This window comes from Mauremys mutica, chromosome 9, assembly GCF_020497125.1.
Source record: "Mauremys mutica isolate MM-2020 ecotype Southern chromosome 9, ASM2049712v1, whole genome shotgun sequence".
NCBI classification, from domain to species: domain Eukaryota; kingdom Metazoa; phylum Chordata; order Testudines; family Geoemydidae; genus Mauremys; species Mauremys mutica.
The window spans coordinates 106,351,436-106,367,164 of NC_059080.1; the positions used below are offsets into that span (position 1 = coordinate 106,351,436).

The 15,729-nt window shown below is 52.2% G+C and overlaps 1 protein-coding gene across 1 annotated transcript in view; it reads right to left on the minus strand.

The window, feature by feature from the left end:
* Nucleotides 1-554: 554 nt before the first annotated feature.
* Nucleotides 555-15,729, minus strand: part of LOC123376950 (sialidase-2-like) — a 41,468-nt gene continuing 26,293 nt past the window's right edge. Inside the window, exons 2-4 of the mRNA XM_045029241.1 lie at nt 4,579-4,709; nt 2,826-3,030; nt 555-1,382 (exon numbers count right to left, since the gene is read on the minus strand). Of these exons, the coding sequence (XP_044885176.1) occupies nt 555-1,382; nt 2,826-3,026 (1,029 nt within the window). The 5' untranslated portion in view covers nt 3,027-3,030; nt 4,579-4,709. The remainder of the gene's footprint in view (nt 1,383-2,825; nt 3,031-4,578; nt 4,710-15,729) is intronic.

A 15,729-nucleotide genomic window follows, 5' to 3' on the forward strand; every position in this document is an offset into this window, starting at 1 on the left:
TTCAGAACACAAAGTGCTGATGGCCCAGAGAAGGATTTCAGCAGAGACAGGGGCAGGGGAGAGATAAGGGGCAAAGGTGGGGATGACATTATTGCAAAGCACAGGGGATACCAATGATGTCCACTTCAGAGGAGCATCCCAGGCAGTCTATTAAATATTGTTGGGTAGGTAATGGCCACCATGTTTGCCCACACACTGGCTGCACTGGTGAGTCTGAATGGTGCTATACGAAAATCACATTCACTCTTGCTATTCAGTGCCGAAAAAGGCAGCCAGACAGGAAGGGGTGGAGGAGGAATGAGCAAAAGAAAAGCAGTCCATCTCAGCCAAGACAAAGGCAGGAGATAAAAGCCATTTGCTGACAGGTAAGACATGGCAGTGAAGTGTCAGGTAAGGTGGTTCTCAGATGGACACTGAATGGGCCTGTCCACTGCAGCTCAGCACTCGGATGGAAAGGCTTGTTTCAAAGTGAACATAAGGAAGATGATCTCTTTGTATTGTGAGCTGGAGCCAAACTCAAACAGACAGCAGAACAGCGGGGAGCCATCAGGGCCTCACTCCATGTGCTGCAGATCCGAATAAGCACACAAGCCCTTGAAGATGAGAGTGGGTCCTATCCAGCATGCTGGATCTAAGGGACACTTGTTGAGGTACACTCCTAAATTTCTCCACCCAGCTGGGTCTGTGGGGTGAGAGTAGAGCACCCAGGTGTCCTGACACCCTGACTTCACGTTAGCAGGACTTGGGAAGCCAATAACACTCCCATGGCAGCCATGGGGAGGTTCTACCAGCTTCTCAATCCGCTGACCACCATCAAAATCCATCCCATGGTTGTAGCTCACAGCCTGGACTCTGGCTCCCTGGCTGCTTCTAGCATTACAGTTCAGCACCCTTTCTCCTCGGTTGTGCACTTCAGCTACCTGGCACTCCACAGCATGCTCCTTTGCCACAAAGTTCCCCATTGCCCAGGTCTTTCCGTGGTCAGAACTAACAAAGCAGAAGGCGTGTGGGGAGGGTTTTCTCCCAGGGTCAAATATCCGATAGGCGTAGGCAGGAATCACAAGACTCCGAGCCTCATTGAGCAACTGTAAACCGTGGCCTGGTCCCACCGCAAAGGTGGCCCAGTCCTTGTGTGCTGTGCCAATGACAGTCTCAGTGAAATCCTTCGCAGGGCTCCAGGAGCATCCATTATCAGTGCTGGTGACCTGGCACAGATGGACCAAGTTGGTCTTTGTCTTGATCTGGTGGTTTTCAGAGACCTTTCCCGGGACAGCTATAAAGAATAGAATGAGGTTCCCGGTGACTTCATCATACCCAGGACATGGGTTCATGGAGCGGTGGCCCTCCAGCTGAGCATTGACAATGGTCTCCATTTTGGTCCACTGCAACATGGGAGTGCAAAGAGGAAAAAATAAATCAGTGTTACAGAGGAAGGATCCTTGTATAAAATATACAGGCCAGAAACAAGAGGCAGAAGAAGCAAATCTAGTGGTTAGAGCAGGGAACTGGAAGTCAATGGTTTATGCCCCAGCACTGCCACTGACTTGCTGTGTTATTCAGAAAACTAAATAACGAAACTGATTTTCACAGGTGCCAAGCACCCAGAGATCGCACTGAAGTCACTGAGATGCCTGAATATGGAGTCAGGTACCTAGCTTTTGTCATCCATGTTTGAAAATTTTGGCTTAGCGACTTGCCTGAAGAGACATAGAAAGTCAGAAGCAGACCTGAGGTACAGATCCCACAAGTCCCAATTCCCTCAGTCTTTTGTTTATATTTAACAGCACAAAGCATGGCCACAGAATCACAGAGCTAAAAGGGACCGCAAGGGTCATCTAGTCTTTGGACTAGTTGCACTGCAACTAGAAGATGATTGATAATTTTTAGCCTTTGTCTTTACCTGGAATATTTAACCAATATTTTCCTTTGTGGGGTTTGTATATTTTTATTTTAATAAACCTCACCATGCCGACAGTCTCTTTCAAACCAGCTGAACCCTATCTAACTGAATTATTGTGGGGTTACATGAGCCATTATTATTAAATATTTATATAGCTGTAGTGCTCTGAGACCCCAATTGTGACAGGCAGAGACAGGGGCTTGTCCTGAAGTGCTTACAATCTAAGATAGTGATTTCAACCTGTGGTCCATGAACCCCTCGGGGTCCGCAGACTATGGGTAAGATTTCCAAAAGGGCTGCACCTCCATTTGAAAATTTTTAAGGATCCGCAAATGAAGAAAGGTTGAAGACCACTGATCTAAGACAACAAGCCACATCTGAAGGACCAGAGGAGAGGGGTATAATCCCACAGATACTGTATTTTAATATATTTGCAGTTGTTAGAAGTTATTACAAATGGATCGAGCATCAACTGCCCCCAGCTGTCCGCCAGCCTAGCCATCATTAACCAGTGAATTATTAAGTGAGCCAATTCACTTGAATAGGCTACACACATGAACCAATTACTATATACACGTCCCATACACGCTTTTGTGGGGTATAGCAATTTTTGACTATTTGTAAACTAGAAATTTGTTGCACCAGAATGAAAAATTATTATTTACCTCCTGTTTTCACCATCTCCCACCAGGCTTACCCCTGAGCCCGCCTCTCTCTCTCTTGGGTCTCTGGATCCATACCAGCTGCTCATCTCTTCCTGTCTCTCTCTGGCTGGCTCCCTGAACCACAGTGGGGATGCCAAGGTGCCCTAGCAAGCCTATTTCACACTCATCTCTCTGGTTCCCTGCCCCGGCTCTGCACCCAGTGTACTGCCCCCTGAGTAAGTGAATCAGAGCTAAAGCAGCTTTAATTAAACGTGCATTACCTGAACACGGTGGGTAGTCCCATCATATGTGCCTCTGCGCATTGCTATCAGCTTGGCATGTTCATCCACCTCATCCTCCCGCTCCTCGGCGAATGCCAGGATGGTGCAGGACTGCAGCATGTAGAGCAGGGCTGGGATTCGATAGCTCCAGAATCCCTTTCGGAACAACGTCTCTTCTTGTAGGACAGGAAGCGAAGCCATCAGGCTGTGGGAATGGGGAGAAACGTGTCATGGTTTGATCTACCTATCACACAGCATGAGAGACAGACATTGGCTGCTTGCTGATCCAGCCCTCCCCACTGGCAGACAGAGGACCCATGAAATGCACGTTCTGCAACCCTATTTGGCTTTTTCTCTTTCCCCTTGGCTCTCTGTACAAACCACTTCATATAATCCTAGCCATGCCACTGACAGTAAAGGGCCTGGCTGATTTTATTGGAATGGAATAAAATAAGCACAATTAATTCATTAATTAAAATGTGCCCAGAAAATAAAAACAAACCCTTTTAGTTAATGAAATTCAAAGGCTGCCTTTGTTCGAGTTAGAGGACTGGTGGGAGAGAAACATTACAATATTTTCCCCAAAGAGTTATTGTGGTTTTTCACTATGTTTCCAAAAGCCAACATAGAAACAGGGTCAGTTCTTTTCCAGACAGCACCTCAATACGTCCCAGAAGCCAAAGACAGCCCCTCCCCAAACATGACCTCTTTGAACCCTACAAAGCTGACCACGACCCAGACTGTTCCTGGCACCAGTCTTGTATCATGTGAGGCTGGAGGGGCTGAGAGTACTATACGAGAAGTGGGTACTTAGTGTTGTTCAACAGCAGACTGAAGAGCAGTACTGCTGGGTTCCAAAGGACGTCCCATTCAGTGCTTGTCAGCAAGAGGGTCAGCGAGCTGCATCCAAGGACTTAGGAGTGCAAGGTGTGGGAGCTGCTGCTGGAGAACTAGAGGGTGGGGATCACTTGGGAGCAGGATCTCCATGTTTCTAATAAGGATGTAGAAGACCACAGATGTGGAAAGCCAATAAGCCTTCTCCGGAACATATGAGTCAAGACTCAAGGACCAGCTCAGGTTCCCGGGAGACTTTACTGAATTTAATTTGAAAACAAAAAACCCTGAGTGATAGGTCTGTGGAGTCACTGTTGTGGAACAATGGGTCATGTGGTTTTCTGGCCATGGTAGGGGCATGGCCAGGAAAAGCAAAGGACCCTCAACTAATGCAAGAAACAAGTGAATGATCAGAATAGTAAATAATGGGTTTGCCACCATGACTCTGCATTTGGCAGTGCCATGATGGGGCAGAGGAGCAGAGGTGTTGTATCACTTATTTGATGGGAGGGCTGGCGAGAGAAGAGAACACAAAGGGATGCAGAGGAAGATGGTTGTGCATCACAAGCTCGGAATTCAGCCTGTGTAGGGTCTGTGGGCCGGTATTGTGTGGCTCTGCTCCATGTAACCCTGCAACAAAATGAATGTTCCAGATTCTTCTCCCCCTTGCACTGCCTTGGTGCAAATCCACTGACTTCAGTGGAGTTAATTCTGCATAAAGGAGAACCAGGGGTATGGGCTCTGAAGCAGTGTGGGTGGAGTGGCAGGAAGCAGGAGACATTACACCGAAGAAGAGATTCAAAGTGCCTCCTACTTGAGTGGGTTCTTGCAACACTCTCAATGAGGGAGTGCCATACCCACTTACACACACATCTTTGGAAGTGCTACTGGTGCTACTATTCACATGCAGGACCCATACCCCTTCTGAGGAGATCTTTCTCTTCTAGTAGTACGTGTAGGTGCAATGGAGTTATCTGATAAGGCTGCAGGACCAGAGAGAGCACTTCGTCCACGCGGAGAGTAATCTGGAGCAGTCTGAGTTTTTCTGCTCTACAAGAGAAAAGAAGATGCATTTAGCAGCTTGTCTAACTGTGCAGCTTTTGCTGACAGTCGTTACAGTGGCGAGACTATCAATAACTCACCAGGTGTATTTACTCAGTAAGCTTTATCCCCCACTTTGCACTATATAGGCCTATTTTATCATGACTTGAAGGGGCAGTGCTGATCATGAGCCATTGCACTACAGGAGATATAGGCAAAGAATGTGTGTGTACTTGCACACTCTGAAAACACTGTGAGAATTTTGAACTAGCATTGTTAGGCAGAAATTGTTTAGACTATATTGTATTAATCTAAGACTAACTGTGCCTTTTGCAGAGCTATCTTACAAGCCACAGAATCACCATCAATCCAGACCAATGACGATGAAGAGAGAAGTCTACTCCAGAGAGGCAAATCCTGTCCCACATGGCTGAAATGCAGGGGCCCCATGTGCAGCAGAACTGTTACAACTCCACTGCATAGAAGGGCTGGAATTTGAGGAGCCCACACTGCGGTGTACCTCTTCTGCACAGCAGAGCGCCGCTCCAAAGGGATCCCTATGTTCTGTTAGGTGAAACAGAGGGGCTTCCTTTGGGTTAAAGGCAGAGGAAAGCTCTGAGTACCTGTTCTCCCATCTTCATTGCACATGTACCTAGTCCCACTGCGCTCAGTGCCCTCCACATGCAGCTGCGCAGGGGTGCTCAACCTCAGTGTCACAATCAAGTGTCAGAGGTCCACAGCCCCCCTGCACTTCCCACATTTGCCAAACAGGAGGGGCTGTCCCAGGACATAAGAGGAGGTCACTGGGTGGAAAAGGTTGAGAATTGCTGCAGTATTGGTAGCAAGTCTAGGGCCCCTGGACAGCATCAGCAGGAAAGAAAGAGGAAAGATCAGAGACTATGGAGTCATTGCAGTTTACCCTGAAATTTATCTGTAAACAGCCTTCAGCCTTTCTACTTCGCTGAACCTCAGAGGGCGATTTCTCTAGTCCTGTTCTGTGGCACTGCCTGGCAAAGTAGCAGCCGCTAGGTTCTCTTAATAAGCTTTATGCTCTTTACAGTAAAGATTTTTAGTACAGGGTTAGTTCTTTTTCAAGCCAGAATTTCTGACACTGAAGTCACACCCTCTTAAAGGGAACAGCATTGGCACTGCAGTAGGAGGGAAACTGGGGGAAATGCATCCTCCTGGGAAAAGGAGGAGAAATAAAATAAAATCCCAACAAGGGACTACATGGAAGGTTTGAAAGTCCTTTTCCTGGCATTGGCAGAATTCAAGCTGTAAAACATGCTGTGCTGGTTCTGTTGGAGGATGGACACACCTGCTGAGGGTCACATATTCGTCCCTGATGTTACTCTGTCACCTACAGAGCAGCAAGGATTGCACCTGCACTTTCTCATTTGGCCACTAGAGGTAGCTCTCAGAGCTGAGGATCTGGAGGGTGGGGCAGGAAGGAGAGAAAGAGGAGATGAGAGAAAGTGAGGCACAGGCTAACTAAGAAGGGGGAGAGGGATCAAAGCAGAGGGAGCGTGGGAAAGTGTCACTCAAGGTGCTATGCAGAAGTTTGACAAGTGCCTCAAGTACCCTGAGATCCAGGACAAAGCGATTGTATCTAGCACATCCAGAGAGCAAAATGGATTTACAGAGACCGGACCAGTGCTGCATTCGAGCTTCAGAATGAGCCCAATTCGTACGTCAGAATGGGGCCCTTGCTGCCTCCTTCCCTCTGCCCCCTTTGACAGTCCCGGTGGCCTGCTTATAGGGTAGAGCCATCCCATTTAACAGCAGGGGAATGGTGGTGGGCTGTAACACAGCTCTTTTGGAGAACAATTTAAAATAACAATGCAAACACTGCACCACTGGCCTCACCTTCTGTAAAAGCTTGTTCCTACTAAATGTAAATCTGGGCCTAAGTTAAAATGCCAGCTTGCTTTAACTGGGAGGCAACATGCAGAGGGAGTTGTGCCCTCTCTGTCCTCATTAGAGGGCTCTGCTCTGGAAAAACTCCGTTCTGGAAGGGATTTGAGATAAAGCCCCAGAAAGCAAGTATGTTTGTTATTCAGTATTGAAAAAACTCAGCAATGTATAGGAGCCAGAATCTGTTGCAGATGAGCACTGAACTCTAATTCAGAGTCTTTTCCTTCGGGAGCTGTACCTAGCGTCCATTCAAGATGAGCACAGGAATCCAATCAACCTCCTTTCTAGCTCAATATTGGACTAGGGAGTACTTTCTGTCTGACATACACCTCTTCCTTCTGTGTCATACCATCAGTGAAATCTCACGAAACAAGAGAATTTGTGTGCCACCTGGAACAGAGTCTGGGCTAAACCCAGATTAGGTCATGAGATTTCTTAAAGAGCCAGGCAGCCAGTAATTCTTCCAGCACAGCACTTTTGCCCAGTGTATTCCACTCAAAGTCAGAGCAAAGGGGGAACCATTTGTGAGACATATCACACAATACAACCCCAAGATCATTAAAAGCATTCTGAGTTAGAAAAGGGAAAAGCACCTAATTTAACCCACCATTGAACTGGCCCTGAGACTTCTAGCGAGGTTGTAAATTGAAAGACGTACTTGTTGTAAAAACTTAATGCCATGTTTGCCAGGGGGGTCCAACCTGCCCTAGCATGTCCTTTCTTAAACAATTAATTAAGCTCTTCTTTTCAAGTCACTGTCCCGTGGGAGGCATGTCCTATAGTTTATCATGTAAGGCCCACTCTGCACTGCAGAGGCACTTACGCAGACAAATCAACACTTTCTCTACTCTACCTTTGGTGGAGTGCAGCTCAAATGACATTCCTAAGAGATTCCACAAAAGCTTAATGCAGTTACTAGTTCATCACAATGCTCACCCTTATGGAAAAACAGGTAAGAAGGATACAGATTAAAAGAAACACCTCACCCACAGCGTCTCCTGGAAGCTGCACAGAGCGGGGGGGGAGGGGGGGCACGACACACTGAACTGGTTATGTACAGCGAAGGCTCACCACTAGACGTCTCCCTACATACTAGACCAGGCAGGATCCTTTGAGAGAAAGAGAAAAGACGGTTACTCACTGTAGTAACTGTTGTTCTTCGGGATGTGTTGCTCCTATCCATTCCAGTCAGGTGTGCGCGCCGCGCGTGCACGGCTCTTCGGAACATTTTTACCCTAGCAACTCCGGCGGGCCGGCTGGGCGCCCCCTGGAGTGGCGCCGCTATGGCACTGGATATATACCCCAGCCGGCCCGTCCGCTCCTCAGTTCCTTCTTGCCGGCTACTCCGACAGTGGGGAAGGAGGGCGGGTCTGGAATGGATAGGAGCAACACATCTCGAAGAACAACAGTTACTACGGTGAGTAACCGTCTTTTCTTCTTCGAGTGATTGCTCCTATGCATTCCAGTCAGGTGATTCCCAAGCCTTACCTAGGCGGTGGGGTCGGAGTGAGACGTGGCAGAGTGTAAGACTGCTGAGCCGAAGGCTGCATCGTCTCTGGATTGCTGCACCAACGCGTAGTGGGAAGCGAAGGTGTGGACAGAAGACCAGGTGGCCGCTCTACAGATGTCCTGGATGGGGACATGGGCTAGGAAGGCGGCCGACGAGGCCTGCGCTCTCGTCGAGTGAGCAGTGAGGCGGCATGCAGGCACGCGAGCAAGCTCGTAGCATGTCCGGATACACGCCGTTACCCAGGAGGAAATCCGCTGCGAGGAGACCGGCTCGCCTTTCATGCGATCGGCAACCGCTACAAACAGCTGGGTCGAACGCCGGAAGGGCTTCGTCCGCTCGATATAAAAAGCGAGGGGCCTGCGGACGTCCAGGGTGTGGAGCTGTTGCTCACGAGGTGAGGCGTGTGGCTTCGGGAAGAAGACCGGGAGGAAGATCTCCTGATTAAGGTGAAAGGCCGACACCACCTTAGGGAGGAAGGCCGGGTGTGGTCGAAGCTGCACCTTGTCTCCGTGGAAGACAGTGTATGGTGGACTAACCGTTAGAGCATGGAGCTCAGAGACTCGTCTTGCTGATGTAATTGCGATGAGGAAGGCTGTCTTCCAGGAGAGGTAGAGCAGAGAGCACGTGGCCAGAGGCTCAAAGGGCGGTCCCATCAGCTTGGCCAGAACGAGGTTCAAATCCCAGGTCGGAGTAGGACGCCGCACCGGCAGGTACAAACGGTCCAGGCCTTTAAGGAAGCGGGAAACCATCTGGTTAGCGAAGATGGAACGGCCTCCTATGGATGGCCGAAAGGCGGACATGGCTGCCAGGTGCACCTTCAAGGAGGAGAGTGCCAGACCTTGCTCCTTAAGATACCAGAGGTAGTCCAGGATGGTAGGGACAGGGACTACGAAGGGATTGAGGCCTCATTGATCACACCAGAGCGCGAAACGCTTCCATTTCGCAAGGTAGGTAGAGCGAGTGGAAGGCTTTCTGCTCTCTAGCAGGACTTGCTGCATTGCCGCCGAACAGTCCCTCTCTGCGTGGGTCAGCCACGCAGGTACCAAGCTGTAAGATGGAGGGACTGTAGGTTCGGGTGACAGAGCCCGCCGAAGTCCTGCGTGATGAGGTCCGGCCATAACGGGAGGGGCATGGGATCCCGAACGGAGAGCTCGAGCAGCAGGGTGTACCAGTGCTGCCTCGGCCAGGCCGGAGCGACGAGTATGACATGGGCCCTGTCCCTCCGAAGCTTCAGTAGCACTCGGTGTACGAGCGGGAACGGAGGGAAGGCGTAGAGGAGGTGATCCGTCCAGGAGCAGAGGAATGCGTCCGACAGGGAGCCTGGGGAGCGACCCTGGTATGAGCAAAACAGAGGGCACTGCCTGTTCTCCTTGGAGGCAAACAGGTCTATCTGGGGAAACCCCCACCTCCGGAAAATTGTGTGCACCACATCCGGACGAAGAGACCACTCGTGTGAGAGGAACGACCCGCTGAGATGGTCGGCCAGCGTGTTCTGCACTCCTGGAAGAAATGAAGCTTCTAGGTGAATGGAGTGGGTCACGCAGAAGTCCCACAGGAGCATCGCTTCCGTGCAGAGGAGGGAGGAGCAGGCTCCGCCCTGCTTGTTCACGTAGAACATTGCCATCGTGTTGTCCATGAAGACTGCCACGCAGCGGCCTTGCAGACGGGCGCGGAAGGTGTGACACGCTAGGCGGATCGCTCGCAGCTCCCGGACATTGATGTGGAGAGCGAGCTCTTGGGGGGACCAGAGACCCTGGGTGTGAAGGTCGCCCAGGTGAGCCCCCCATCCCAACGCCGAGGCATCCATGGTTAAGGTGACGGATGGGCGAGGAGGACGGAACGGGACTCCTGCACACACGACCTCTGGGTTCAGCCACCAGCTGAGCGACGCGAGTGTCGGCTTTGTGACGGTGACTATCATGTCTATTGAGTCGCGGTGCGGGCGGTATACCGACGCCAGCCAAGATTGAAAGGGGCAAAGGCGGAGCCTCGCGTACGCCGTGACGAACGTACAGGACGCCATGTGGCCCAGGAGGCGCAGGCAGGACCGAACCGTCGTCGTAGGAAAGGTGAGAAGGTCCTGGATGATGGATACCATCGTCTGGTGCCGAGAGCATGGGAGGTAGGCCCTGGCCAAAGTGGAGTCGAGGACCGCTCCGATGAACTCCACCCGCTTTGATGGAGCTAGAGTGGACTTCTCGGCACTGATGAGGAGGACGAGGGACCGAAACAGGGATAGTATCTCTGACATCTGGTCCTTTACCAGCTGTCGGGATGTCCCGCGAACCAGCTAGTCGTCGAGATATGGGTATACATGAATGCGACGACGGCGGAGGGCTGCAGCAACTACTGCCATGCATTTGGTGAAGACCCTCGGCGCGGTGGACAGGCCGAAGGGTAGCACCGCAAACTGGTAGTGCGCACCGTTGACCACAAAACGCAGGTAGCGTCGATGGGGAGGGTAAATAGCGATATGGAAGTACGCGTCCTTCATATCGAGGGCGGCAAACCAGTCTCCCGGATCCAGGGAGGGAATGATGGTCCCCAGGGTGACCATGCGAAACTTGAGCTTGAGCACATACACGTTGAGCTCTCGAAGGTCCAATATGGGTCGAAGACCTCCTTTCGCCTTGGGGATGAGAAAATATCGGGAATAGAATCCCCTGCCCCGCATGTCATGCGGCACCTCCTCTATGGCACCCAAGCTCAACAGAGTCTCGACCTCTTGTAGGAGGAATTGCTCGTGAGAGGGGTCCCTGAAGAGGGACAGGGAAGGCGGGTGGGAAGGAGGGGGCAAAACAAATTGAAGGCGGTAACCGGACTGGATTGTACGAAGCACCCAGCTGTCCGATGTTATTTGGGACCACGCCGGAAGAAAGTGGGAAAGGCGGTTGCAAAATAAACGGGAAGGATCCGGGAAAGAGACTGATGGGCCATCCTCGGGCGTCCCATCAAAAGGCCTGTTTGGGTCCTTGAGGGGCCTTGGAAGGCACCTGGCCCTGGTTGCGCCTGTTGCCCGATGGTCTACGGCGACTCAGGCCGGGACGCCTGCTATTGTAGGGTCGCGACCTAGGCTGGTTAAATGGCCGGTAGGGTTGCTGCCGAAAGGACCTTCGCTGGGTAGCCGGTGTGTGCATACCCAGAGTGTGAATGGCTATGCGACCGTCCTTCAGGGTCTGAATTCTGGAATCCGTCTTTTCAGAAAACAGACCCTGAGTGTCGAAGGGTAGGTCCTGCAAGGTGTACTGCACCTCCGGTGGCAATGTGGAGGACTGCAACCAGGAGATGCGCCTCATGGTTACTCCTGAGGCCAGGGTTCTAGCACCTGAGTCCGCGGAGTCCAGAGCGGCCTGGATGGAGGACCTGGAGGACTTCTTGCCCTCCTCCAGGAGGGCCGTGAACTCCTGGCGCGAGGCTGTTGGGATCAGCTCTGTGAATTTCGCCAGGGACACCAAGATGTCAAAGGTGTATCTGGCGAGGAGGGCCATCTGGTTGGCGATTCGGAGCTGGAGACCCCCTGCCGAATAGACCTTTCGGCCCAACAGGTCCATGCGCCTCGCTTCCTTGGACTTTGGCGCAGGGGCTGGCTGACCATGCCTTTCTCTGTCATTGACCGACTGGACCACGAGCGAGTCTGGTGCAGGATGGGTATATAAGTACTCGTACCCCGTGGGGGGGACGGAGTACTTTCTTTCGACACCGCGGGCGGTGGGAGGAACGGACGCCGGTGACTGCCAGATGGTAGTGGCATTTTTCTGGATAGTGCGGATAAATGGCAAGGCCACCCGCACTGGAGCCTCCGCTCCAATCACATTTGTCACCGGGTCCTCGTCCTCAGTGACCTCCGCTACCGGTAGGTCGATAGCCTTCGCCACCCGGCGAAGAAGGTCCTGGTGGGCCCGCAAGTCAATAGGCGGAGGGTCTGTCGTAGAAGCCCCCGCCACCGCCTCGTCTGGTGAAGATGACGAGGACAGACCTTGGACCACCGCCTCCGCAGGTGGGTCCTCGATGGGGTGGGCAGCTGACTCGGACCGTGGACGCTCCGCGGGATCAGGCGGTAACTGGGCCTCACCCGGTGATGGGGGTGGCCTGCTGACAGTGGCCTCTGGCACTCTGCGCTCGGAGGCTGGGGTCCGCTGGGGGCAAGGTAGCCCTTGAGCTTCGTATTGGGCCCAGGGGACCCAAAAACCCCACTGCTGTGCCCCGTGGACTTGTCCGTGCGGGGCCGCCTGGAGATGGCCATAGCTGTCTGCCTGCGAAGCGACCGACGAGTGACGGGATGGCCACGGAGGTGCAGAGGCGCTGACGGACTGCGCCGTCGAAGCTGGCAGCCTGTCCCCGGACGGTGCCGAGGGTCGGTGACGGTCGTCGCGGTACTGAGATGGCGAGCAAGACCATCGACTGCCGCGGTGCCGGGAGCTCGACCGGTGCCGGGAGCTCGACCGGGATCTCGACCGGCGGTGCCGGGAGCGGCTTCTGGAGTCACGGTGCCGGGACCGGTGCTGGGACTCGGACTTCCTGCGGTGCCGACGGGACGGTGATCGGGACCGGGAGCGTCTCCGGGAGTGCGACCGGTACCGCGATGTTGAACGGTACAGGGACTGCGACCGGCGTCGAGAGGGTGAACGGTACCGCGATGGAGAGCGGTGCTGGGACCTGGAGCGGCGCGACGGTGACCGTCTTCGGGACCGGGAGCGAGACCGAGTCCTGGAGCGCCGTCTATCCCGTCCGTCAGGGGAAGGGGGCCGCATCATGGCCGGCTTGCCCGCTGACTGAACAGCCTGCACCGGCGGTGCCGGGGGCTGGAGGCTCGGTGCCTCTGTGAGCTCGATAAGCTCTCTCGCCGTCGAGAATGTCTCGGGCGTGGACGGGAGATGCAGCTCGACCGCGGTTGGCACCGGGGAGCAGGGAGGTACCGGACTCGACGGCTCTTGAGGTGCCGGAGTCAACGGGACCGTGCACGGCTTGTGCACTACCACAGCCGGTGCCGGAGGTGCCGGTGATGGCTGGGTAAGCTGTCCCGAAGCAGGAGGCTTAGGAGCCGAGTGCGCCGTCTTCCGCTTCCTCGGTGGAGAGAGGGAACGGTGCCGGGACTTCGGTGCCGTCTGCGAAGATTTAGTCGCGTCGGTACCGGGGCGGCTCGGTGCCGCTGGTGCGCTGCGCGCCAAGGACGGTTTCGGTGCCGCCGGGGACGGCGCGGGAGGCTGAAGTGCCGACTCCGTAAGGAGCTGCTTGAGGCGAGAGTCTCGCTCCTTTCTGGTGCGCGGCTTAAACGCCGTGCAGATCGGGCACTTATCTGTCCTGTGAGATTCCCCGAGGCAGCGCAGGCAGGAGTCGTGCGGGTCGCCCACGGGCATGTGCCACTGGCAAGCCGCACAGGGCTTAAACCCCGGTGCCTTGGGCATGAGCCCGCACCGGTTGTGGAAGAAGAGGGGCGAACCCCTCTAATTCCCCTACTATACTATAACTAACTAAACTTATTCAACTAATCTAACTACTAAACTAAGTTAACCAACTATGTACAGAGAAGAATGGAGAAACGCTAGGGCTGTGGAGGTAAGAGAGCACTCCACTGTTCCAACTGGCCGTCACGGGCGGTAAGAAGGAACTGAGGAGCGGACGGGCCGGCTGGGGTATATATCCAGCGCCATAGCGGCGCCACTCCAGGGGGCGCCCAGCCGGCCCGCTGGAGTTGCTAGGGTAAAAATGTTCCGAAGAGCCGTGCACGCGCGGCGCGCACACCTGACTGGAATGCATAGGAGCAATCACTCGAAGAAGAATTGGCAGTTAGTGTGGATAAGTGACCCAAATCCAGAGTTAAATCTGAACCACTTTCACATACAAGAAGACATTCCAGCTGAACTGGACCAGTTCAGAAGAAAGACATTTAACTTTCTAGCAATAGCAGTTAGGCTACTTATGTGAGTCAGAGCTATTCAACAGGAGTAACGGGAAGGGAGCAGGATGGCTCTGTTCTAGTTAATGGCTAAAAAGTCAGATGGGATGTTTTTCTTCAGGGTCCTGTTGTCCCTTTGTAATGTTTATTCAGTCTCTTAGATAGCAGTTCATTTCAAAGTGTTCTTGAGACCTGGGGTTGGTTTACCTGAGTATTATACAAGTCATGGGTTCTCAGCCCAGAGAAGGGTTGCAAACAAATGTCAGGGAGTGCATGCCGATACATGGGAGGAGGTCCCAGGGTGGAAAAGGTTGGGGATCACTACTGTAAGTAAAGACTGTGGCCCTAATCCAGCCACTAGCTTCATTGGAGTGGACTCTTGCACCTTAATGGAACCCCAGTAGTGCTCGGTATGGGAAGAAAGGTGCACCCACATGGATTGGGGTGAGAGATGCAAAGAGATCCAATCCCATCTCCCTGCCACTGCAGAATTGTTCCCTACAGTGCATTTTCTCTTGCTTTGTCTGGTCCACTTTGAAAAATCTACAGCAGTGGGGATTTCAGCACTCCCCTGGGGAGACCGTTCCACGTCTAAATCATCTCTCTGCCAGGAAGTTACCTTTCCAGGAAAAAAAAAAAAGAGGTTTATCCAGACAACACATTGTACACTGCAATTATTTATTAAACTGCTTTTCACTATCCATGGAAAAACGTGTTTCTCCACTCATTCCAATGAAAATCAGGAGTGACTCAGTCAGAATCAATGGCATTAACTAGAGGAAGAACTGAACCCTTCACATCTATTGTTCTACACTTGTTATTTCTTTGCTCTTAAATCTGACAGTTGTAATGAGAATTTTTTTTAAAAAGGTAAGTTATAAAAAAAATGCAAATAGGATGTGTGGGTGCATTAATAAGGGGATGTAAAAATAATCCAGAACATAATATAATGACAGTATTTGAACAATGGAGCCCTCTCGTTTGGATACTGTGTTCAGTTTTGGGTGCTACCTCTTAAGATATAGCAGTAATTCCTGATTTAGTGGAAAAGAAAACTGGGAAAAGGAATGTAGTTCATGGTGAGTTCATGTGGAAAGAGGTTAATAGGACTGTAAGAAACACTACACTTAATGAAGGACTGAGGGCTTGGCTACACTTGAGAGTTACACTGCTGGTGGTGGCTTTACAGCGATGTAACTTACTCCCCGTCCACACTGGCAAGGCACATATAGCGCTGTATCTCCCTGGCTACAGTGTTGGTTGTACTCCACCTCGACGAGAGGAATAAAGAGAACAGTGCTGGTGCTGCAGCGCTGGAGTGCCAGTGTAAACAGTGATTAATCTTACTACGCTGTAACTGACCTCCAGAACCTTCCCATAATGCTTTTTAAGTAAAGATAACACTCTTTGTTTTGTTGTGATGCCTCTCTTTGTTTTGTTGTGAACTCGGGGCTCCCAGAGCTGCTTATCTAAGGCCTGGTCTACACTAGGACTTTAATTCGAATTTAGCAGCGTTAATTCGAATTAACCGTGCACCTGTCCACACCAGGAAGCCATTTAGTTCGACCTAGAGGGCTCTTTAGTTCGAATTCGGTACTCCACCCCGACGAGGAGAGTAGCGCTAAATTCGACATGGCTATGTCGAATTAGGCTAGGTGTGGATGCAAATCGAACTTACTAGCTCCGGGAGCTATCCCACAGTGCACCAC